The sequence below is a fragment of the Diabrotica undecimpunctata genome, chromosome 3 (assembly GCF_040954645.1).
Source record: "Diabrotica undecimpunctata isolate CICGRU chromosome 3, icDiaUnde3, whole genome shotgun sequence".
Lineage (NCBI taxonomy): Eukaryota > Metazoa > Arthropoda > Insecta > Coleoptera > Chrysomelidae > Diabrotica > Diabrotica undecimpunctata.
In genome coordinates, this window is record NC_092805.1 from 130,880,358 (window position 1) to 130,904,982 (window position 24,625).

Here is a 24,625-nt window from a genome sequence, read left to right on the forward strand (position 1 = left end):
AGTCGTAAGTTTATTTTTTTATTTCGTTTAGTCCGTTTTTATTTCGTACTTCGACGTAATTATCAGAGGTAAGCCATCTTATACATACTATTCATAATTTCACTCCCGTGGATTTGGAAATAACGGGCAACTATGAAAAAGAGCAGGCTCAGCTCATGCGTATGTGCGAAGAAAGTGAAAGTGAAGACAAATTTATTGATCAAGATGATTTACAGACAGAAGACAATATTGACAATGTAAAAATTAACAACAATTATACCGATCTAAAAAAAACCCGAAGAAGAGACTGTAAATCAGCAAGCTGTTGTAAAAAGTGTCAGACAATGTTGTTATGATTCCGGAAAGAATGGAATACAATAAAACCGAATAACCTAAATATTCGAACAAGAGCAAAAAACTTAATTACACATTTATCGGTAGTTAAAAATCATGTAAAGCATGCCGAGACACCAATTAAGTGCTTCCTGCTATTTATTGATGCATACTAACCAACAAATTGCAGAAAAATATGAAAGTTGTAAGAACTCTCCACAATATGGTAATACATCTGTGATAGAAATCAAGGCTGTGTTGGGGCTCCTTTACCTGTCTGGTGCATTCAGAAATAACCATTGGCATTTATATGAATTGTGGAACACTGACGAAACAGGAATGGACGTTTTGGCATTAGTTGACGCACGTACGAACGACCCACTCCATATGAAGGTGTATGTGGGACAACAGCCGGTTGACTCATAATTTAACTGCAGTAGGTACTATCAGAAAAAATAAGCCTGTTTCGCCCATACAATTTCTGAAAGGGAAAGGAAGAGAATTTTTTTTTTGAGTATTTGGATTTTAGAACGGATACACTATTCTTTCGTATATACCAAAGAAAGGAAAAGTTGTTTTACTTATATCTTCTCTTCACCATAATAAAACAGTAATATATGCTCATAATAAGCTGCATAAAATTAGTTCCTTTTATAATTCGACCAAAGGTGAAGTTGACGTAGTAGACGAGCTATCTGCAACGTATAATACCCAACAGTTGTCGCTGGCGTTAATGCTAAACACTGCAGGAATCAATAGCCAAAACATTCACAGACAAAACAACAATATTCCAAACATAGCCAGAAGGCTATTACTGAAGAAACTGGGTTTCCAATTATTTAAAAAACATCAGTAACCGTAGATTATCTAGAGTGTTAAGAAGCAGCATCCGAAAGCTTTTAGGTAAAAATTCCGAACCGCCTGCAAAGAAGAGAAAACCTAATCAGAAATAGAGACAGAAAAACTAGATACCTGTGTGAGGCATGTGAAGTTTTTTTGTGTTAAGAACTCTGTGTGACATACTGCGAAAATTGCTTCAAGTTTAAGAACTGATAACTCAATAATTATTCTTAAGAATTTGATTTTGTTTCTTGTTTCTTGTTTTCATACTATTAATTTTAATAGAAATGTACTGATCCTCTGGTCAAAAGACACAATTTCCTTCTATTACATATTATTATGAAAATGTACGAGATATATAAATGAGTATATTTTTAACTTGGGGTTTTTCACACGTTACAATATACTTCATCTGTTCGATGGCGGGTAAAAATACATTATTTGAGAGAGGCACTGCCGAAACTGCTTTTATCGTCATTCTGGCTTTACAACCCTGCGTAGGTCCTAACCTACTCAAGAATTTCTCTCCAGTCGTCCCTATCCATCGCCTTCCTCCGCCAACCACGTATTCCCATATATCTCATGTCTTTATCGATGTTATCAAGGAACCTTGTTCTGGATCTTCCTCTTCTTCTTCGACCAATGGGTCTATCAAGGAGCATTTTTCTAGCTGAGTCATTTTGTTCCATCCGCATTACATGTTTTATCCACCAGAAACTGCTTTAGTAATATTAAATTGTAATAATTTTCGTGTAAGTATAGAAAACAAAAGTTTTCAGTGTTCTATTCTTTGATAAAATGCTTAAACGAAGTAGATCTTAATTTGTTATTAATAAATACTTGTAAAACAAAAAAGTTAGTAACATATTGCGTAATTTATATACGTTACTTATATATATGTTACGGTAAATATGATTAAATGGGAATGATTAATAATTACCGGTTACTATTAATACAACCCGAATAGCTAGGTAAAAGTAATAAATATACCACAAATAATCACATTGACCGGTTATTAATAATAAATCCCGTATTCAAACGGTAAACGTCATAAATGTTGAATACCAATAAGTTCTTAAAAGCTGGCGGGGCGGAGGGAAGTAAGTGTATTAGTCATTGCGACATACCAGTGTTAAAATAAGGCGCGCATATTACCACAGTGATAGTAAATCTATAGTCGGAAGCGGTTCTATGTTGTAAAACATTTTTGTTTAGTTGAACAAACGGTGTGAAGTTTCGAGTGTTCTGTGCATACCTACTAACTTATTTTACAATGAGTGATTTCGAGTCCATGAAAGCACGATTTAGCGATCAAATTGATACGCTTAAATCTGGAAAAGGAAACAATCATCAGTTATTCACTAGAGATGAGTATTATGCATTTTTAATGAAAGTTAAAACAACCAAATACAAGACTTGTCACAAAACACCTAAAGAATATCAACGGTTATCACGGTATGATATTGTAAAAATTGGTAATGTCGAGAAACTCGTTATGCCAGTAAAAAACGACAGAGATCATATTGTTTCTTATGTATTTATGGAGGAAACTTTCGATATCATTCAAGAGACTCATATTTCAATTGGACATGGAGGGCGCAACAGAATGATGAAAGAACTTAAGACAAAATATAAGGACATCACTGTGGAGTTTATTAAGGTTTACTTAAATCTTTGTGTACCGTGTCAAAAGAAAATGAGTAATCCAAAAAAAGGACTCGTTGTGAAGCCAATTTTAAGTGGTGCATTTAATTCGAGATGTCAAGTGGATCTTATTGATATGCAGTCACAAGCGGATGGTGACTATAAATTTATTATGGTCTATTAAGACCATCTTACCAAATTTGTCCAGCTCAGAGCATTAAAAACAAAGCGCGCCGAAGAAGTTGCGTACCATTTGTTGAAAGTGTGTACCATATTTGGGGCTCCACACATTTGACACAATGATAATGGTCGAGAATTTGCAAATAAGATTATTGAAGAAGTCTGCAGTATGTGGGACGAACTGAAAATTGTCCACGGAAAACCCAGACACAGCCAGTCGCAAGATTCGGTAGAGAGAGCGAACCAAGATATCGAAAAAATGTTGACCACATGGCCGGAAACTAACAAAACGAGTCAGTGGTCGGAAGGCATAAAGTTCATCCAATTTATGAAAAACAGAGCTTACCATTCCGGCATTAGCTGTAGTCCATATGGAGCACTACTCGGTTGTAAGGCTAAAGCAGAATTAAAAAAATCCTTACCTGCTTGTACTTTAACTGAAATTAGAAGCGAAGAAGATTTAGACGCAATATTAGCAGATGAGTCCGATGATGCTGATGATGGAGCAAAGGACCGTGGTAATTTGGATGTTAACAGTACAACCGCGGATTCACAATTAGCGAATGTTGAATATCCCGATAACGCTAACAGCCCAATAGAATATAATGCATGTGCAAATTTCTACTGCATCTTGATTGCAAATTTAGTATAGTTAGGATTTTTGATTGATAATTTTGTTTAAGGGCATCGGCGCAAAATGTCGCCTGACAAAACGTTCAATGTGCTTTAAATGTATTTACTTGTTTCGATTCTTAAGAAAACTAATAAATATTTACATGATTACCGAGGGCAGAAAGTCACTGAAAACTTCTTTAATGTTTATTTTAATAAGTTGCAGTTATTTTTAATTGCAAATATTTCATTGAAAAGAAACTTTTTATTTATTCTGATGGACTTGAGACCCTCGGTAATAACGTAATCTTTAATTCTGCGTTTTTTAAAAATTTTTTAAAAATACTTAGTGGTTTTCTCAGGATTCCAAAAAAATGAATACATTTAAAACACATTGAAAATTTTGACAGGAGACATTTTGCGCCTTTCTTCTAAGTGTTTTAACTGTTTTTAGTTATCACATGTCTATTATAGTTAGGTTTTTTTATTGATAAATTTTGTTTAAGTGTTGTTACCAAATACAAGCCTAGTTAAATAGGTTTTTTTGGTTGATAAATGTTGTTTAAGTGTTTTAACTTTGTTACCAAATACAAGTCTATTTTTACTTGTTTGTTACCAAATACAAGTTTTTGGTATTTTATTTTTATTGATAAATTATGTTTAGGTGTTTGTCTGTTTTTACTTATTACATGTCCAGTTAGGTTTTTTGATTAATAAGTTCTGTTTAAGTGTTTAACTTTATTATAATACCAAGTTTCATAAATAAACAGTAGCGAAGCTCAAAATGCGTTTTTATTAAATTTACCAGAGTTGTTAGGATAGTATTAATAATAACCGGTTAATCTAATTATAAAGGCATTATTAATCAGATTGATCAACTGCTAAGGTTATTATTAATATTTACCGGTAATCATTACAGACCGGAGTTATCACATTGACCGTAACGTATATAATATAAGTAACGTATTAAAAGTATATATATATATATATATATATATATATATATATATATAATATATATATATATATATATAATATATATATATATATATATATAATATATATATATATATATAATATATATATATATATATATATATTATATATATATATATATTATATATATATATATATTATATATATATATATATATATAATATATATATATATATATATATATATATATATATATATATATATAATATATATATATATATATATATATATATATAATATATATATATATAATATATATATATATAATATATATATATATATATATATATATATATATATATATATATATATATATCATATATAAATACTTTTAATTTATTTTGGACTTTTATACGAACATTTTTTATATATATCCTATTTTCAAAAATTCATATACTTGTACCAAAACTTTTTTATATTTCTTAATTGCAAAGAGTCATACGTTTTACGTACTTTACAATGTTTGTTAAACCATTATCCAGTAATTACCGTGAGAATGTTCGTAAATGTTCCAAAGAATCTTTTTTATTAAAAACTGTCAAATTAAATTAATAAAAATAAATAAGCAAATCCTTTTTAATTAATAGATTTATTTATGGAAATTTGCTAAATATTTATTTAAATAATTTATTCTATTTATGCATAAATCGAACACCCTTTAAAACTTTATTTACTATTATTTAACATAAAAATATCTAACAATAAATCATTGAAAACTTTTGTTTTCAATACTTCCACAAAATTTATTTTAAATTATTATCACTACAGCTGTTTAGGCGATGTTATCGGTCAAATTGATAGAACTTTTATCAAACGTATTGCAAAACAAAAAAGGGCTTTCAATAATAGAAAAATAGACTCTACGTACGCACTTCACCTTCTAGATCAAAATCATTCTTTTCATGACAAATTTCATATTCTTCACATTTAAAATAAAGGCCTTAAGCTCTCTTTATTAGAATTTCTGGATATCAATAATTTAAAAAATACAGACATAATTCTGAATGACCAACTTGAGACAAACAGTTCTCCCCTCCTCAACTTATTCAGTTAAAGACTATAAAGTGTAAACAAATACCAAAAATAGATCACGTGAGAAAGGCATTCTGGCCGAAACAGCTGTAGTGATAATAATTTAAAATAAATTTTTTGGAAGTGCTGAAAACAAAAGTTTTCAGTGTTTTGTTGTTATTAAGTAACGGTCGAATCCATCACTTAGCATAAAATTAGTTTTAGAAACACATTCAGTTTGTTCTTAAGAACGTAAAAAATATATAACAGTTTTTGTTTTCCACTAATGAATGTAGCTTCACTTAGCAAATTTTTGCACTAACAAATAAACGTATTTAAAAGTAATTTCTGTTGCTGCTATTTGTGTTCGTTATGTTTCATTCAGTATTGCATTGAAATCATGCTTTTATAAACATTATTCAGCCCTTGGAAATATTTTTATTTTTATAAAGCTGGCCGGCGTACGTACTCAATCTGTTTGTCACGAATATTTATGGGATGGAAATACACATCAGACTTTTTCGGGAATTTTCAACCGGACGTTTGCTTGCGTAGTACGTTGTCAGGATTTATGAATTACAAATGTACCCACATTTCCTGCTATATTTCGATTAACTGGATATTGGCCAATATTTTACAAGATTCGATTTAACTGCCAGCAAAAATTATTTTTTAGACCTATTCATGTAAACAGTTTTCAACAAAGTAAGCAACGATGTATTTTTATACTATAAGAAACAACATTCATACAGGGTGAGTCATAAGGAACTGTACATGCTACTAGCTCATATGCAGGCCCCTATGGGGAATCACAAAAGACCATGATATTATTTTTAATCGATAGTATAACTCTTCAAGAGTATCCATTTAAAATTTCAGAGAGATCGGAGCAAAATTGATTGAGTCATAGGCACTTAGGAGTAAGTGAGTGAGGTGAGTGAGTAAGGTGAGTGAGTAAGGTGAGTGAGTAAGGTGAGTGAGTTAGGTGAGTAAGCTTGATTAGTGAGTGAGATGAGTGAGTGCAGTGTCAAGTTCTCATATATATGCACTCTCGACAGATAACAATTGAATTATTAACGCGGATAAAATGGCTGCAGATGCAACAAAAAGCAGGGGCAAAAAGATTCTCTAGATATTTTAGTAGAAAGCAAGTCGCTACATGGGCCTGGAATAGATGATACTCTCGGATCAGAAATAACAGATTATGTTTGTATTCTGTTTTTAAATTTGTGGAAAACAACATAAATAAAACTAAATTAATCAAAAATAAATAAAATATTGTTAACGAGCGACAAGCGAATCTTAGAAGGCTATGATCATCATCATCAACCTGTATGCGGCCACTGCTTAATATAGGTCTCCCTCAGTTTTTTCCATCTGTCTCTGTCTTGTGCGGCCTGCATACAGTTATTGCTAACACGCTTCAGGTCGTCATTCCATCTAGTTGGTGGGCGTCCTCTGCTCCGTATTGCTTCTTGCTTGATCTTCACTCTAAAATACGGTTTGTCCATCGGTTGTCTGAAAATCTGGCAACGTGTCCTGCCTAATTCTGGCCCATTTTCGATGGCGTCTGTTGTTTTTGTTCTACGACGTATTTCTTTGTTTGGGATTCAGTTTCTTAGCGAGATACCCTACCTATGGCGCTCCATAGCCATCTGAGTCACGCGTATCTTATTAACTACATTTTTTGTGAGTGTTAATGTTTCTGCTCCATAAGTGAGTACAGGTAACACACATTGGTCAAAGATTTCCCTTTTGAGGCATATGGGTAGATCCGATTTAAATACATAGTTTAATTTACCAAATACTGCACAGGCTAATCCTATGTGACGTGGGAGCTTACATCTCTGGTTATCTCTGCCCAACCGAATTTCATATCCTAAGTACTTATACGATGTAGTCTCCACAATATCCTTTTCATCAACAGCAATATTTCAGTTAAGCACAAGATTATTCATTATTTGCGTCTTGTTCATATTAATCTTTAGTCCAACCTCAAAGGAAGCGTGATATAATTTTTCAAACCTTATTATTGCATCTTTCATACGATCGGCTATAAGGACGATGTCATCTGCACATCTCAAATGACTCAGCTTCTTATCATTTATGTTAATACCATGCTCGTTCAGATGTGGCTTATGGTATCGAATGCTTTCTTGTAGTTGACAAATATCACTGTCAATTGTTTTTTGTATTCTACAGACTTCAGACTTCAGACTATTCTCTATCAGGTTCTTTATTACTATTTCGGCCCCGTTAGGTCTCGTCAGAACGGTATAGTCACTGCGGTTTGGCTAGGTAAAAATCGTTTGATTTCTCTTTTAGTTCATGATAAATAAATTTTCCTGATGTAAGAAATTCAGCAAACTTTGCCCTCGTACATTTTTCTGTCCATATATTATCCATAGTTACCCATTGCTACTTCTGTAGCAATGAATAAGTTCATCATGTTTAAACCCCATTTTCATATTAAAGTCGCCAATAATTATTGTGTAATATGCTGTTGTCGTATAAAATTTTTAAATTTCTTCATCCAAGTGGGTAGTCGTTGGAGTATATGTCTAGATTACCTTAAGGTTATATCTTGAATTTAGTTTCAAGATGAGATATACAATTCTGGGGCTTATGCTGATAATTTCAACTATATTTTGTGTGTGATTTCTATGTATAATGAATCCTACTCTACCATGTGAAGTGTCTTCTTTCCCTCTAAAATGAAATACGTGTCCTGATTTAAAAGTACTTTGGGCTTCTTCCCTTCGTCTTATTTCACTGAGGCCGATGATGTCCCATTTTATGTTTTTCAGCTCTTCCTCCAGTTCTATCATCTTCTGGTCTGATATAAGAGTTCTAACATTGGATTAAGTAATATGCATTTGTCGCTCTTTGTAGTAGCCTAATCTTTTCCGGCGATATTAAGCACCCTCTGCTCCAAACCTGTTCTAACCGCTACCTTGGCTGGGGGTGTTGAAGTGGGTGTTGCAGGCTGAGTGCCGTTCAGTAGTTTCGTCTTTCATGGAAAATAACTTTTGGGGTTTTAAGCCATTAAGGTATAAGCTTTAACCAATTTGCTCTATGGTAAGAAGCATTATCATCCTGAAAAATAAATTTTTCTTCATCAAACACGTTTTTTCCACTACACACCATCTTATTCTGTAGTACCTCATTATATTTGGTAGCATTCATTATCCCAGAGACAACGTGTAGGCGACAATCTCCTCGAGCGGACATGCAACCCCATATCATGACGGAGGTTGGATGTCTAATTGTGGGAAGAACACATTTTGGAGAAAATTCTTTACCAGGAAATCTTCTGACATTTCTTCAGGCATTTCCAGCATAATTAATGACATTAAAAGTGCATTCATCACCAAACAGTACACTCTACGGCTGCTTTTCTGTCTAGATTCGATGTTCCTTAGCCCATTTCAAACGGTGCAATTTTCGCTTTTCTGAAAGCAGTGAATTCTTTCGTGACTTACATCCTATAAGTCCAAAACTAAGCAGTCTTTTTCTCACAGTAGAAGTGCACATGCTTACACCTGTAGATTCAGACCACAGATTCGTCAATTGGGTGGAATTAAGGCTTCTGTCTGCCAGACTTGTTCTTGTTAACGCAGCGTCATCCTAAACAGAAGTTTTCTTTGGTTGTCCACTACGCGGTCTGTCGTTGATTTTTCCTTGTTTAGCATACTTCTTATTAAGTCTAATTACTGTAGATTGATTACAGTTTACTGTGAAAAATAATTTCAAAACGCTTTTTGTCGCTTTTCGATAATTTGTTTGTTTGGTCTGGGATGACATTTTGACCTTTTTATTAAAAATCAAAGAGCGAATAAATGTGTTAGGGTAACTACAGTGTTTATGTAGTCAAAGTATGTGGCAAATTTGTCATTAAGATTCAATTTAATAGTACTTTAACGACTTAATAATCACCTCATAATTTTCTCGGTTTATGGGAAATCCCTTCAAACAGATTATTTTAATTTTTTCTGTAGAATTTTGAGCTAGTAATTTAAAAAAATATTAGTAGGTATACCGATAATGCTAATTACAAGCACAAACTTAAAATGAGTTGACGAAAATTTACAAAAAACTTGTGTTACATCTCAAAAACTATAAGGCGCTTAGGTGATGCAGGACTTTTTAACACCACTGTATATATTAATGTGCTATTAAAAGTCAGAGGTGCGCCAAGCAATTAATTAGCTAATTAATTAATTAATTAAACTTATTTAAATGATGCAAATATGATTTTATCACACTATTTAATTCTCTTATCTCAGGGTTATATTCGTGCTTCAATATCTATGCTTTACATGTGATAGGTAAGGTCTAAGGAATACCGGAATAATAAACATATATGATACAAAATTATATATTGAAATAAAATTCACACTCAAATATCTTCAACAAAAAATATCTCATATAATGGTTATCAAAATTTTGTTCTACGTACGTGAACCTTCAAAAATTAATGTTATATACTATATAAATTAAAATTTTAAATCAAAATTGTTGTTCTATATCTCCTGATAAATATTTCTATCTTTTTTGAAGCAATAAAAAAAAACTTTATTGATAAAGAAAAACAGACGAATGGTAAAAAAAACTATCTCTCTAATGATGAGTTGTCCAAATCCTTGTTCCTTGTAGCCTACACTATCTATTCTTAGCAGTTCCCTAGGTAATCAGCAATCTTACAACAAATTATTGCGAGCCTCTCGTGTTCAATGATCTCCTTCAGATGCACGTATCGTTCAAAAAATGCTAGCCTCTTCTCCTCTCGATAAACTGAATCTCTCGTTCCGGTCTGAAAAGTGACTCTTGGAATATATAAGTAGAAAAGTATAACTTACAATATTTTTCTGGATCAGCTTCCGTCAGATACACTAACTCCAAGAGAACTCACAAACATTCACTTCTAATCCTTACTATCACTTGGGAACCAACAGAGAACAACGACTGTTCGCCTTGCACCTTTGGAAAAAGATTATCTTTTCTCCCTCACAAATCTAGCTAAACTCTCATTCCTACATAGCTATCCCACTTTTTTTCAATCTCCTCCAATCAGAGTTTGTCACACTTATCCCCATCTACCATTTAGATACCAAACAATAATTTTACCTACAATTATAAATTTCTTAAAAACTATTAACATGCTAATCGGTCTCTACAAATTCTTAAGAACTAACGGAGAAATATAATTTCTAAATATTCTATCCTATTGTCTTCTTCACTGTACAAGTCCATATGGAAAACCCGGTCACACTGTTTATTTTACTGAAGCTCATTCACGTCACTCGAATATATTTTACAAAGAAAATAATTTATGCATATCTTAAATTTTGTTTACTAGAGGTCATCCAGGATAACCGACTTTCATTTCTTCTATAAATATCTTTTATAGTTTATTAGGTGAATTATTTGATTTGTATTTTGTACTTTGAAATGTTTTAAAAGCAAACCAATATTATTGTCAATTTTACATAGCATAACAACTCTCCAGGATATCTTTAAAATTTATTTAAATGGTCTATTTAGTAATTTTAATTTTATCTTTGGCTGATAAATTGAATCATAACAATATATATATATATATATATATATATATATATATATATATATATATATATATATATATATATGTATAGACGGATTTTCTATATAAAAAAAATTATATTCTGAAAAATATTTCATAATAAAATGCACCAATTTTGAAATAAAGTTTTAGATTCTTTAAAATTGTAAAATAAGTAGCAAAAAAAAATCGACAAATTATCAAAAATGATGTGCAAAAAGATTTATAAAGCGTTGTATAAATAATTAAAGAACGAGACAAATTTATATTAGGAAAAAAAAAGTATGTCTGACAGCTGAGAATTGCGTCCACATCCACTTTTACTAACGAGTGATCGCATGATGCTTACCTTAGCTGATATTGCGGAAGAAATTTGTACAGTGGTCCGTAGCTTCATCCATCTTTGATTCGATTTAGTTCTGTAAGAGAAAAACAACAAATTAACAATCCGACAACAAATACTTTTGTAGTAACCACAATGCAGAAGGTCACTTTACGTAAACAACCATATCACTTTACCTAATAGTACATGAGTAAAGACAACAGTTACGAAAAAGAGATAAGTTAACAGATTTAAAGACGTTCTAGAAATTCGACAGAATCGAATGTAAAAAAGTTTTGACTCTGCCTTTATAAAAAGGTAAATATTGTTTCTTTAGTTGTATTTTGCATAATTCACCCGTTCATCTACCCAAACTAATTTCTATATTGTGCCAACAACTTTGAACACTTTTTTAACTAATCAGGTTCAGTTTAAACATTTGAAAAAATACAAAAATCATTAACAAAATTGCTTAAAAATATTGTTACAATTATCTTTAAAATTATTTAAAAAATTAACTTTAAAATATATCTTAAATTAAATATATATTAGAATGTACATTCGTACCACTCTCTCAGGTTGCGCAGCCATGACATTCTACGCCTCCCTATGCTTCTCTTTCGTTGGATCTTTCCCTGCATAATCAGTTGGAGCAAGGTGTATTTCTCTCCACGTGTAATATGTCCAAGATATTCTAATTTTCTTGTTTTTATTGTATTTAAAATTTCCATTTCTTTGTTCATCCTTCCCAGAACCTCTTTGTTTGTGACGTGTTCTCTCCATGATATTTTCAGAAATCTTCTGCACACCCACAGCTCGAATGATTCCAGTTTTTTCATTGATGTCGCTTTCAAGGTCCAAGATTCCATTCCATAAAATAAAGTCGAAAAAACATTGCACCTCGCCAACCTAACTTTTAGTTCCAGTTTTAAATCCCTGGTACATAACACTCTTCTCATGTTGTTGAAATTTGCTCTAGCCTTTTCTATTCTTATTTTAATCTCCTGATTGTAATCATTTGTGGAGTTAATCATTGTTCCCAGGTTTGCATATTTGTCCACTTGTTCGATGTTGGTTCCGTTTATTAGAAGATTCTGGTTATTTCTTTGAGTTTTCGATATTCTCATAAACTTCATCTTCTTGACGTTCATTGTTAGACCATACTCTTTTTCATACTCTGCTTTTCTGGTCACCAGTCTCTGAAGATCTTCAATGTTTTCGGCTAAGATCACAGTGTCGTCCGCATATCTAATGTTGTTAATGGGAATTACCTCCATTTACCTTTATTCCAGCTGTTTCACCCTCAAGAGCTTTTTTCAGGACCTCTTCGGAGTAGGCATTAAAAAGAATTGGTCCCTGATCCCTGTCTCACTCCACGTCTAATTTCAATTTCTTCTGACAGCTGTTCGTTAACACATACTTTTGCTCGCTGTTTAGAGTATACATTTGATATGATCCTGAGGTCGTTGTAGGCAATCTTCTTTGATTTCAGGACATTTAATAATTGTTTATGTCGTACTTTATCGAATGCTTTATTATAGTTAATAAAACATGCGTATATATCTTGATTGACGTCCAGGCATCTTTGTATTAGAATATTAAGTGAATATTCATGGGCTTTACGTGTTCCTAGGCCTTTGCGAAAACCAAATTGTGAATCATTAACGTCTATGTCCAGTTTGTGATATATTCGGTTATGGATGACTTTAAGTAGTAACTTTAGCTAATGGTGCGGTAATCGCTGCATTCTCTTGCGTTTTTCTTTTTAGGGAGACAAATAAAAATAGATGGTTGAATCGTCAAACGGGATATAGGAAACTCAATGGGAAATTCTATACTATTAAATTCATGTTTCCCCAATTATTTTATAAAAAAAAAATTTGATTGAAATCTGTATTGAAAACGAATGTCAAACTTGTTTTACCAATTAAACATATTCCAAAATTTTATAAAAATATATTACATTTGCCAGAGTATTATTGTCAAAGTTAGGCCACACGTAGTTTATAATGTATGTAACGAGTTGCTTTTGGTCACAATAAACTTACATAACAATACTTGCATTGTCATTTTTTTATAGGTATTGTGACTTATTGTTTAAAAAACAATAAAGTGAATTAAATGTACTCAGTTGCGTAGAAAGCAGCAATAATAAAGATGTTTTATTCAGGCAATAGTGTGCGGACTGTCAGTTTATATTTAGCGTAAGATATGTTAATATTCCAATTTCTAAAGTCATTTAATTAATCACATAAGTTAAAAAAAAATGAAAATGCTGGGACTATGATTCCTAATTGTACCTATACAAACAATATTGCTGAGATACCAAGAAATCAATGAAATCAATGTATTAACAGCAGTATAGTTGAAAATGCTTCAATAAGTTCTCAAACCATTGCAGACCACTGTGATATTTATAATCCAAGGGCCTTAAAAATTTTGAAAAGAAATAAGTTCCGGTTCTATAAATTTCAATGTCATTAAGAAATAAGAGACATTTTAATTCTTCTTCTTTAAGTTCCATCTTCTATCGAAGGTTGGAAATCATCATGGCTATGCGGACTCTGTTGACTGCCGCTCTAAAAAGTTTTGCACTACTGCATTCAAACCATTCCCTTAAGTTCTTAAGCCAGGATATTCTTCGTCTGCCCACATTTCGCTTTCCTCGGATTTTGCCTTTCATAATAAGTTGTAATAATGCGTATTTTTGTCCTCTTATCACATGTCCTAGGTACTCAAGTTTTCGTCTTTTGATAGTTAATATTATTTCTGCCTCATTTCCCATCCTTCTAGTTACTTCCACGTTTGACATTCTTTGAATCTATGATATTCGTAGGATTCTTCTGTAACACCAAAATTCAAAGGCGGCCAACTTATTCAGATGGACTTGTTTTAGTGTCCACGCTTCCAAGCCATAAAGAAGAGTAGAGAACACCTAACATCGAAGTATTCTCAGGCGTAGTTCTAACCTTATATCCCGACAACAAAGAAACTTTTTATGTTTAATGAATGATGCACGTGCTATTTTAATGCGTGTCCTAATTTCTTTGGTTTGGTCTACATCTGATGTTATCCATGTTCCTAAGTATTTATAGTTATTAACACTCTCAATTGCAGTATCTTCAATAGTCAGTTGGATATTTGCATGTGCAGATTTAGTCATGATCATGCATTTTACATTTTAATGCTGACAGTCAATTTATAATAAACATTTTGTTTGGCGATGAATGTACATTTACATTAAATAATGAACCAAATGTTCAAAATTATAGGATTTGGTCGACAAGAAAGCCTGCGGATATTATTAAAAACAATACCCAATATGGTCTAAAAATAAATGTCTGGTTAGGAATGTTTACACAGCGTATTATTGAACCATTTTTATATACGAAAAATTTAAATCCAGAAAAGTTTTTGGACTTTTACCGACATTTGCAAAAGTAACTTCAGATGAAGAAGATATTTAATTTAACTGGGATGTTAAGAGATTTCTTAGAAAGAGTTTTAACAATTGCTTGATTGGACCTAATATTAAGTTGCCTCCGAGATCGGGAGATCTAGCTATAAACGATTATTTTATCTGGGGGCATCTAAAATACAAAATTTATTGTATCCAAAAATTTATATATATTGAAGTATTAAAAATGCAAATAAATAGAAAGTGTACAAAAATAATATCACTTGTTCTGGCTGATATTAGACGAAAATTTTACAATAGATTGAGATACTGCTTGGTACAAAATGACGGATTGTTTGAACAATTGTTACAGTTTTATGTTTAGAATTATTATAAAAAAATTTTTATTCGCTCTTTAAATAATTAAAATGTATAGATACAATAAGGAATCACGATCCCAGTATTTTTAAACTATATTAAAATCCTTTGGATTGTTGTATAACCTGAAATTGTTCTATTAAAATATCTTACGTTAAATAAAGATCTAACAGTGCTTGACTATTGCCTCAACACATAATTACCGACATTTCACCATCTCAACTGAATACATTTCATTAACTTTATTTTTTTTTAAACAATAAATCATAATAAAATATAAAAATATTGACAATTCAAAAATATTGTTAATATCCAACATCATTGTTGGATATTACACACGCAACCAGTTATACACATAAGTGTACCAAGTATGGCCTAACATTCACAACAAAACTCAGGAAAATGTAATTTTATTTGCAAAATTGTGGAATATGTTTAATTCGTAGAACAATTTTATTAAAATTTGTTTCAATACAGATTTCAGTCCTCTACAAATATTTTCTCATGACTTTGATGTAAAATAATTAGGGAAGCTAGCAGAAATTCAATAGATTAAAATTTCCCAATGAGTTTGTTATAACCTGTTTGAAGATTCAATCCCCGGTAGATATATTTTTTAATTAGGTAAATTAATATATTTCGGAATTTAAAAAAGTGCTTTTTATACATATTTTTTGCAATAAATTGTTAACATTTTCAGAAAAATAATAGGCATTTGAAAAATATGAGATATTATAAAAATAACAAATTTGATTTTGAAATGAAAGAAATAATTCAAAAATGTATATAGCTACATGTCTAAAAAGTTTAACGTAGAAATATATGGATTTGCTAAGAACCTAATGGTTTTAGAATTAAACGTGCTTACTCCTTAACGTTTATATACAAGCTTAGGTTGAACTCTTTAACTAAAACATATGTGCGAGCTATTTAATCCAAGATACACTAAGCAGGGCGAAGAATACTAGAACCAAATATGAAGAGATAATAAAAAACCGTCCAGAGTTGAAACCGGTACCAGATGGAATGAAACACGAATATAATTTCAAAAAGCCATTTATCATCGTTTATTCAATGGAAGTTAAATAAAACGAAACTAATATTGGCACATAAGTGCTGTTATACAGACGCCTTTAAACCCAAAATAAAAGTCAAAGCTAGAGTAAATGAAGAGGAACCAAAGCTAAGTAATAGTAAGAGGCCAGGTAAGCAGTGTACTATCTTTCAAGTGGAAATTTATGCTATAGAAATTTGCCTGCAGAATCTAGTAAAGAGAAACTAAAGGGACATTCTTCTTCTTCCTATGCCGTCCCCGTTAACGGAGGTTGGCGACCTTATTTCTAAACGTTTCTCTGTCTTTTGCAACGTGAAATAATTCGTCTACAGTCATGTTTGTCCAATCTCAAATATTTCGCAGCCATGACTTCCTCTTTCTACCTATTCGCTTTTTGCCATCGACTCTACCCTGCATGATGACCTGCAGAAGACTATATTTGTCATTCCTCAGTATGTGTCCAAGATATGCAGTCTTGCGTACTTTTATTGTTCTCAACAATTTTTTGTCTCGATCCATCCTTCTCAGCACTTCCTCATTGGTGACCCTGGCAGTCCATGGAATTCTTAACATTCTTCGGTATATCCAAAGTTCAAAGGCTTTAAGTATCTTAACTATTTTCGCTTTTAACGTCCATGTTTCTACCCCGTACAATAGTTGGGACCAGACGTAAGTATTGATGTAAGCTCCCAGGTATTTATATTTTGTTATTCTCTCTATTTGCTGTCCACCAAGAGGTAGTTGTTCATTATTTATTGGACTCCTTGATACTATCATAAATTTGGTCTTATTTGTGTTGATGTCAAGTCCCATTTGAATGCATTCACTATTTATTGCATCTAGTTTGTAGTTCTTCTATACTCTCAGCCATAATTAAAGTGTCATCTACAAATCTCATGGTGTTTATGATTTCTCCACCAATTCTTATTCCCTCTTTTCTTTCCCATAAGGCTTTTCTGAATATGACCTGTGAGTACACGTTGAAAAGCCTTGGAGACAAGATGCAAAGTTGCCTGAGATCTCTCGCAATCGGTATAAAGGGAGAATAAAGGCATTAAAATCAAATCGAATTGGCATAGCTAAAAGCAAAGCCAAAAGAACGATATTGGACTGGATGGAACAGATAAAACGTAACCACTGGAACTGAGCTACAAAAGAGCCCTTAAGTTGTAATAAACCTATATAATTAAAACTAATCTTTGGAGCTGTTACAGCAGCCCAGAAAATAAAAACTGCCAATAACACATTGATCTACCAAATTAACAGAAGTTAAAAATCACAACAAACGTTTTATTGTTCTTCGTAATGTTTTATATCTCGTACACAGTTGGATTATTTTTTATTATTAGTCAGTTTTTCTCTTTCAATTAAAGAACTCTTAAAACGGGTTCTTTATACTTCGAAATTTTAAGTTTAACAAGCGTGTTTGTCATTTGTCATAACCTTTATTTTATCTTTATTTTATTCCTCTTTTCTGCTAGAGTTAGCTTTAAAATATATGAAAATTTCTAGCTTGATTCTGTTTATAGGTTTACTTTCTGTTACTCATCTAATATCCCCGTTCCTATGTTTATAGGTCTAGTTTGTTTTTTCTAGACATCCAAACATAATAAATATAAATAAATGTGAAATAAATAAATTTTTGAAATAAATAAAAATTTTCCTCTTATGTTGCATTGTTTAATTTTCACTTGCAGTTTTTTAAATTTTTTATTACTTTGATATACATAACAAAACTAACCACTTTATGTAGTTGATAAAAAAATGTATTGCACTAGGTATTGATAAGTAGCTTTAAATACTTAGTTAGCATTATCTGCAACGGTAAACAATTTGTTATGCTACATCCGTACTTTTACTGCATTTTAAATTACAAAGGGAGTCTATATCGAAAACATGAACCTGACCGTGTATATATTAACCATTTTAATGAAAGTCCTAATACTTACAAAGTTGTTGGCTACTTAGTCAATTTTACAGTACAACCAGGCACGACTGAGACTAATCTGCATGGCTAGTCTATCCTAATGCTACTCAACAATCTCCATGCAAAATACAACCTCTATATCTACCCTAAACAAAATATAATATAATTGATTAGTAAGAGTGAGAGTATAGAGTGAGACTTATTTGGAATGCAATAAATTAATAAATGTACTAAATTTATAATGAGAGAATCTGCATTGAAAAAGTTCAATTTATTAAAACGTTTCATACTATTTCAAATTAGAGTTTTAGAAAATTGGTTATGGGTTAGATCATGAATTGACCTACTACACTATAACTTTTTTATTATTATTCTACCTCATCACCAAAACATTTGTTTGTTTCTTTTCGATACCTATAAAAAGTGAAATACTAAAAATAACTGAATATGCTTAAAATAATACTTGTTATAATAAGAATAATAAATAATCAATGAATTATTAGACGTATTACGAAGGATGTTAAATACACTTATAATTATGAAATTCCAAATGGCGTTTTCTAATGCACTTTTAGATGTAGCTTCAAGTTTAACTGACGTTCATTTTCCCAAATTACCGCCATCTTTTAGTTTTTAAAGCAACTTAGGTCGAGTAATGTATCACATTAAAGCTGATTACTCGCACTTTAATATAATTAAAGGAAAGTTGTTAAAAAATAAGATATAATCTTAAACGCGATATAACAGAAAACTAAACAGTTGACTAATTTATTGAAATTAGAGCTTTTTTTATTAAAATAGGTGTTTAAACGTACAGACAATTCCTATGCTAACAGTACGTATGAGATATTGAAATATTTAAAATCGTTTATGTTAGTTGCTATATGAGGCCATTATTTGCAAAACTAGAAAATCGACAAAAGTTTCGGAAAATATTTTTTTGATATTTATTTCAATTTTAAATAGAAATGATATAAATCAGAATTTCCCAAAACTTGTTCTTTAGCATACAAATGTCGAGAAAATTACAGTTATTTGCAGTACTCGCTCTTTGCTTTGGATGTTTACCTGCAAAACTCGCTGTTTGCTCTACCACCAATCAAGCTACTACAGTTGTATTAAAAAAAAGGGTACAAGTATTAGAAAGAGAAGTTAACGTCATCCTATTTGTGTAAAACCGGCTGGGATTTTTGGAGGTTATCAAATGTCATAAGTGATCAAAAATGCAACTCATAGACGTCAAAGACGTTTAATTTGATAGAAGGTTTAACGTTACGTACAATAAAAAATTAATATGCCTCGTCATTTAAGTGAGATTAAAAAGGCTCAAATAATTAAGAAAATGGAAGAAGGATGGTCAATTCGTGCGCTAGCAAATTTCTATAATAGAAATTTGAAAACACTCTTCAGAATTAAGCAACGATGGGTCCAACAACAATCATTAAAAAGAAAAGTTGGTTCAGGGCGTTCCAAAGTATCCACTCCTCAACAAGATGCTGCTTTAGTTCAATTCTTAAGAGATAATCCATTTGCGACGTCGAAGGATTTAAGGATTCATACGGGATTTCCTGGTGCCCAACCTACTGTAAGCAGAAGGATCAATGAATCTGAATTAAAAAACCGACCAGCTGCTAAAAAACCATTAGTAACTGTTGAACATCGGCAAGCAAGAGTAATATTTGCACTAAACTATATTAACCGCAACCCACAATTTTGGAACAACGTCATTTTTACTGATGAAAAGACTTTTCAGTCGACCTATAACGGTTAAATCCGTGTTTATCGTCCAGCCAATACTAGATTTGAAGAACGATATATTCCCTCTCATAATAAATCTGGACGTTTTTCTGTAAATGTATGGGGTTGGATTAGTATACATGGACCTGGTGTTTGTTGGCGATTAGAGGAAAGATTTACTGCCGTCAATTACATTAACGTTTTGGAACACGTAATGCTCCCTTCTATTAAGCAATTGTATCCTAATAATACTTTTATATATCAACAAGATAATTGTTCAGTCCATGTAGTCCAAGTATTGCCATGACCTGCGCACAGTCCAGATATAAATCCAATTGAAAACATTTGGGGCATAATTGTTAAAAAAAGATATAAAAGAAATTTTATGCCACAAAATTCAGATCAATTGTGGGATACAATCTTAGAGTGCTGGGAAGATTTTGATCCAAATATGATATCTAATATAATTCAAAGTATGCCAAATAGACTAAATAAAGTTATAGAAGCAGACGGTTCTATCACCAAATACTAAATTCTATTTGTAACAGTCATTAAAATTATTCTTTATATAATTGTTGAATAAATGGTTTGTGACATTTGATAACCTCCAAAAATCCCAGCCGGTTTTACACAAATAGGATGACGTTAACATCTCTTTCTAATACTTGTACCCTTTTTTTTTAATATAACTGTACAACAGCTGTATTGAAGAAACAAATTTTCAGTAGTTCTTAATTATTCAAGCGATTAAACAGTTGTATTTTGGCGAATTAGGAAGTTTTTTTATTTTTATGGAGTTAGTAAGTGAAAATGGTTGTTTTGTTAAACCTAGTCCACAGGGTAAAGGCCACAAAAAAGTTCTTCAGTCAGAAACACATAAAAGGAATGTGAATAAACTTGCTAGGTAAGTACTTCATATTAAAATTTATGATTTTAGACTTCTGCGACAATCGTTTAATTTTTTATGCAGTTTCACTTGTTTTTCGCGTTTTAACGTAGGGTAGGGCTACAGAAAAGTTTACTAATAAAAGAATTGTTACAGAAATACACCAAAAGCATTGCCGGCCATTCCAACTTGTGGTCATAACGGACGATCCGGACTGCCGTATTATTGTACCACACTCACGATAAAGCAAGTGATAGATTTTTATGCCTACCTTTAAAAGTCAAAAGATAAAAGTAGACAAGACCTTCTGATATTGGCTTGTTGTAAGGGACAGAAACTAAAAAGGGGGAAATCTAATCATCCTGCAGTATCGAAACACCATAAACGTTTGAGTGAGGGTAAGATCATTAAAGTATGTGCCAAGTCATTTTTAGGAATCAAAAATTTAAGCAAGGACCCCATACAAAGAAGTGTATGAAGTTTTGTTATCATTGGGGAACTACCCAGGAAACGTAGAGGTGGCAATAAAGTGGGTCTAAAAAATAATGAAAAAATAAACTGCATCAAAAAATTTATAGAATCCATAACATGTAGAGAGTCTCATTACTGTACAAGCAAGACAAGTGTGAGGGTCTTACTCGCCTCGTGAATTGAATTTAAAGAAACTTTTCAACCATTATCTTCGAAGAGTGCCTCAGTCTATGCATGTGAAGCTTAGTTATTTTTGAAAGTATGTGAATGTTAACTATAACAACGCTTTTGGAACTCCGCTGATTAACTGTTGCTCCACTTGCTTCAGAACAAAGAAGCAGCTGAAAGTAGCAACTTCTTTAGCTGTTCGGCAAAAGCTAGTTACTGAGCATCGTGTTCATATCGTTAAAGCAACGGTTTTTTTTAAACTCCGTAAAAATCCAAAAACCAACAAAACTTACTTTTCGCTCGACTGCCAAAAAAACTTAGCACTGCCTAGACTGTCTGATAAAGCAGCATATTTCAGTCAGAAAATAAACTATAATAATTTTACAGTTGTTGCTGGAATTTCTACCGACAAACTAAGACCAACAAATGTGTTTTCTTACATGTGGACAGAAGCTGGCTCTCGAAAAGATTCTAATACAATAGCGTCAGCTTTGTAACATACTCTAAAGAATTGTGATTTTGATGTCAACATAGAAACAGTACGTTTGTTCGCTGATGGTTACGGTAAACTAAACCAAAAATTTGAATATAATGGCAAGGTTGGCTTATTGGCTTCTAGAAAAATCGCCAAATCATAATAAACAAATTGAAAAAATTTTTCCGATCGTCGGTCATTTCTTAATTCCACCTGATCGTATTTTCGGCCTGATAGAAAAAGACATTAAAAAAATGCCTGTTATCGTGTAAATTAGTGGCTACGGCGATTTAAACAGAAAGCATTCCACTGTACGGAAAATCGGTATGGATTAGGATGTGTTTGATTGAAGGACAAAAACAACACAAGTTATTAAGCTGACTAGGTCATGGCACTTTGAATTGAATAGGGTAAAGCGGCTTATTTTTTACAAAAAAACAACAATGTTTTACTCCAAGGTGAACCTAATTACCGAAATGACGTTGGAGAAGCTAAAAACGTTTGTAAGAAACAGTTTTCACTTTCTTCAATGGCTCCCAAGAAATTACCACTGGGAAAAGAATTAATGGGGAAAAGAGACTATTAGAAGTCTCCTTTCCAAACACTATGGAGAAAATTGGAGAAGCCTTCCTGAACTCAATTGTTACAAAGAGCACTTAAAGACAGATTGCTTTTGATTTTTTTTCGTTTAAACATTTTCTTTATAAGAATAAAAATCTTAAAGTGTTATTTTCATGAATAAATCCCTTATATTTTTTATTGGACTAAATACGGTCTGTTATTATTTTATATATTTATTTGCAAAACTGGTTGTTTGCAATAAACATTATTCTTTTTTCTAAATGTCTGTAAATATTTTAGGCTAGAAACTTATAATTTTTATTGCTAAAAACTCTAAGCAACATCGTTTTTTTCGAATTCCCAAAAAAGGAACTTTCGAACAAAGAGCAAGTTTTGCAAATAATGACCTCATATATAAAAATTAAGTTCTGTGAATTCAGGTGATTATCCGGCCATTCAATTACAGCTCTTCAACTAATCCGTCTAAGACGGAAATGGGTATTTGAATATTGACTAACATCCTTGATATAAATATTATTTATATGGGATTAAACCACTTTTTCAAACAAAAAATAAATTTTAGAATTTTATTATCTGCGTTAAATTTTTAATTCGGCATAAGATTATTATATTTAAATAGTAAATACGACAACACTAGCGAGAGTATGCTCTAAACCCCAGTAGAATTGCTTGAATGTTTAGCTATTGTACTGAGACCTGACATGACAAAGCAAATCAATTAGTAGATTAAACAATTAATACCAGTATACATTATTGAAAAACTGAAATATGTTACTTTGTAATTCGATCTAACTTATTAGTCGATGGAAAAAATTAACTCAAATTTAAGCGTTTTGTCTGTACTTCTTTTTATTCAGTATAAATAAAATGAACTTAGTTTGAAGAAAATTATGTTGAATCTATTATAATATCTTGTCTCAGAAGGATATTTACCGAAAAAGTTCATTTGGATATCTGAAATATAGTTGTATAGGATTAAATTTGACGTTTACATTCACAGACCTTTAAAAAAATAGAAACTGATTATGTTAATAATAATTTTTGCTGAAAATAATTTACTAAATTTGGTGATGCTTCTTATTTATGCATAATATAAAATTATTACAGAAAATACTATTATATATATTGAATCAATTATTGATTACCAGCAAGACGGTGATTAACGGCTTTTGCTAAATGAGACCAGATTAGCTAATTGAACTATAATTATCAGTAATTGGCAAATGGAGCCCAGTCGAATGTTAGATGCAATAATAGCTTTGGCTCCGATTCGTATATCCTCTAACAATAATTGCTTGGAAGTTTTTATTTTTGCACAAAACATATGAAAAATGGTTTTAAAATGAAATATTATCCTTACATAGACATTTTATATATTTTTTACCTTTATAGAATATTTGTGTGTAGAAAACTATAGAAAGATGCTCGTTCCCAACTATCAGTGTAAACAAATTGTGTGGAGACTACTAAGCTATATGGAAGATACTTCTTGAAAAGATCCTCTGTAATATTGGTGGTATGTAGACTTCTACTCTTACACAAAAAAGGGGACAAATGTGATCTACAGAATTAAAGACCTATATCGTTGCTCAGTCAAGCATACAAACTATTTATGAGAATTATTAACAACCGGTTAACCTACAAAATGGACAATTACCAACCGGTTGAACAGGCTGGCTTCTGCAAAGGATATAGTACACCAGACCATCTGCTGACAATGAGAACATTGTAACCGACATGAGAACCAACTACCCGTATTTCTTGTCTTCGTCGACTATGAAAAGGCGTTTGATAGAATCGAGATGTGGGCCATAGAACAAGCTATTATTAATTGTAGAATAGATTCGAGATATAGGCAACTAATACATAATATATATGAAAATGCAACTATGATAGTACAACTAGACGAAAATACAAATCCCATCCCCATTAAGAGAGGAGTGAGACAAGGAGACGTAATATCGCCAAAACTTTTCAACCTAGCCCTAGAAGACGTCTTCAAAACTACAAATTGGTCAACCTATGGTATTAACGTTAATAGCAACAAGTTAA

General features: G+C 31.7%; 1 protein-coding gene across 1 annotated transcript in view; it reads right to left on the bottom strand.

Moving 5' to 3' along the window:
* The window catches only part of Cngl (Cyclic nucleotide-gated ion channel-like), a 591,998-nt gene that overhangs the window by 199,826 nt on the left and 367,547 nt on the right, over positions 1 to 24,625 (bottom strand). Inside the window, exon 3 of the mRNA XM_072526928.1 lies at positions 11,526 to 11,595. Coding sequence (XP_072383029.1) covers positions 11,526 to 11,595 — 70 coding nt within the window. The remainder of the gene's footprint in view (positions 1 to 11,525; positions 11,596 to 24,625) is intronic.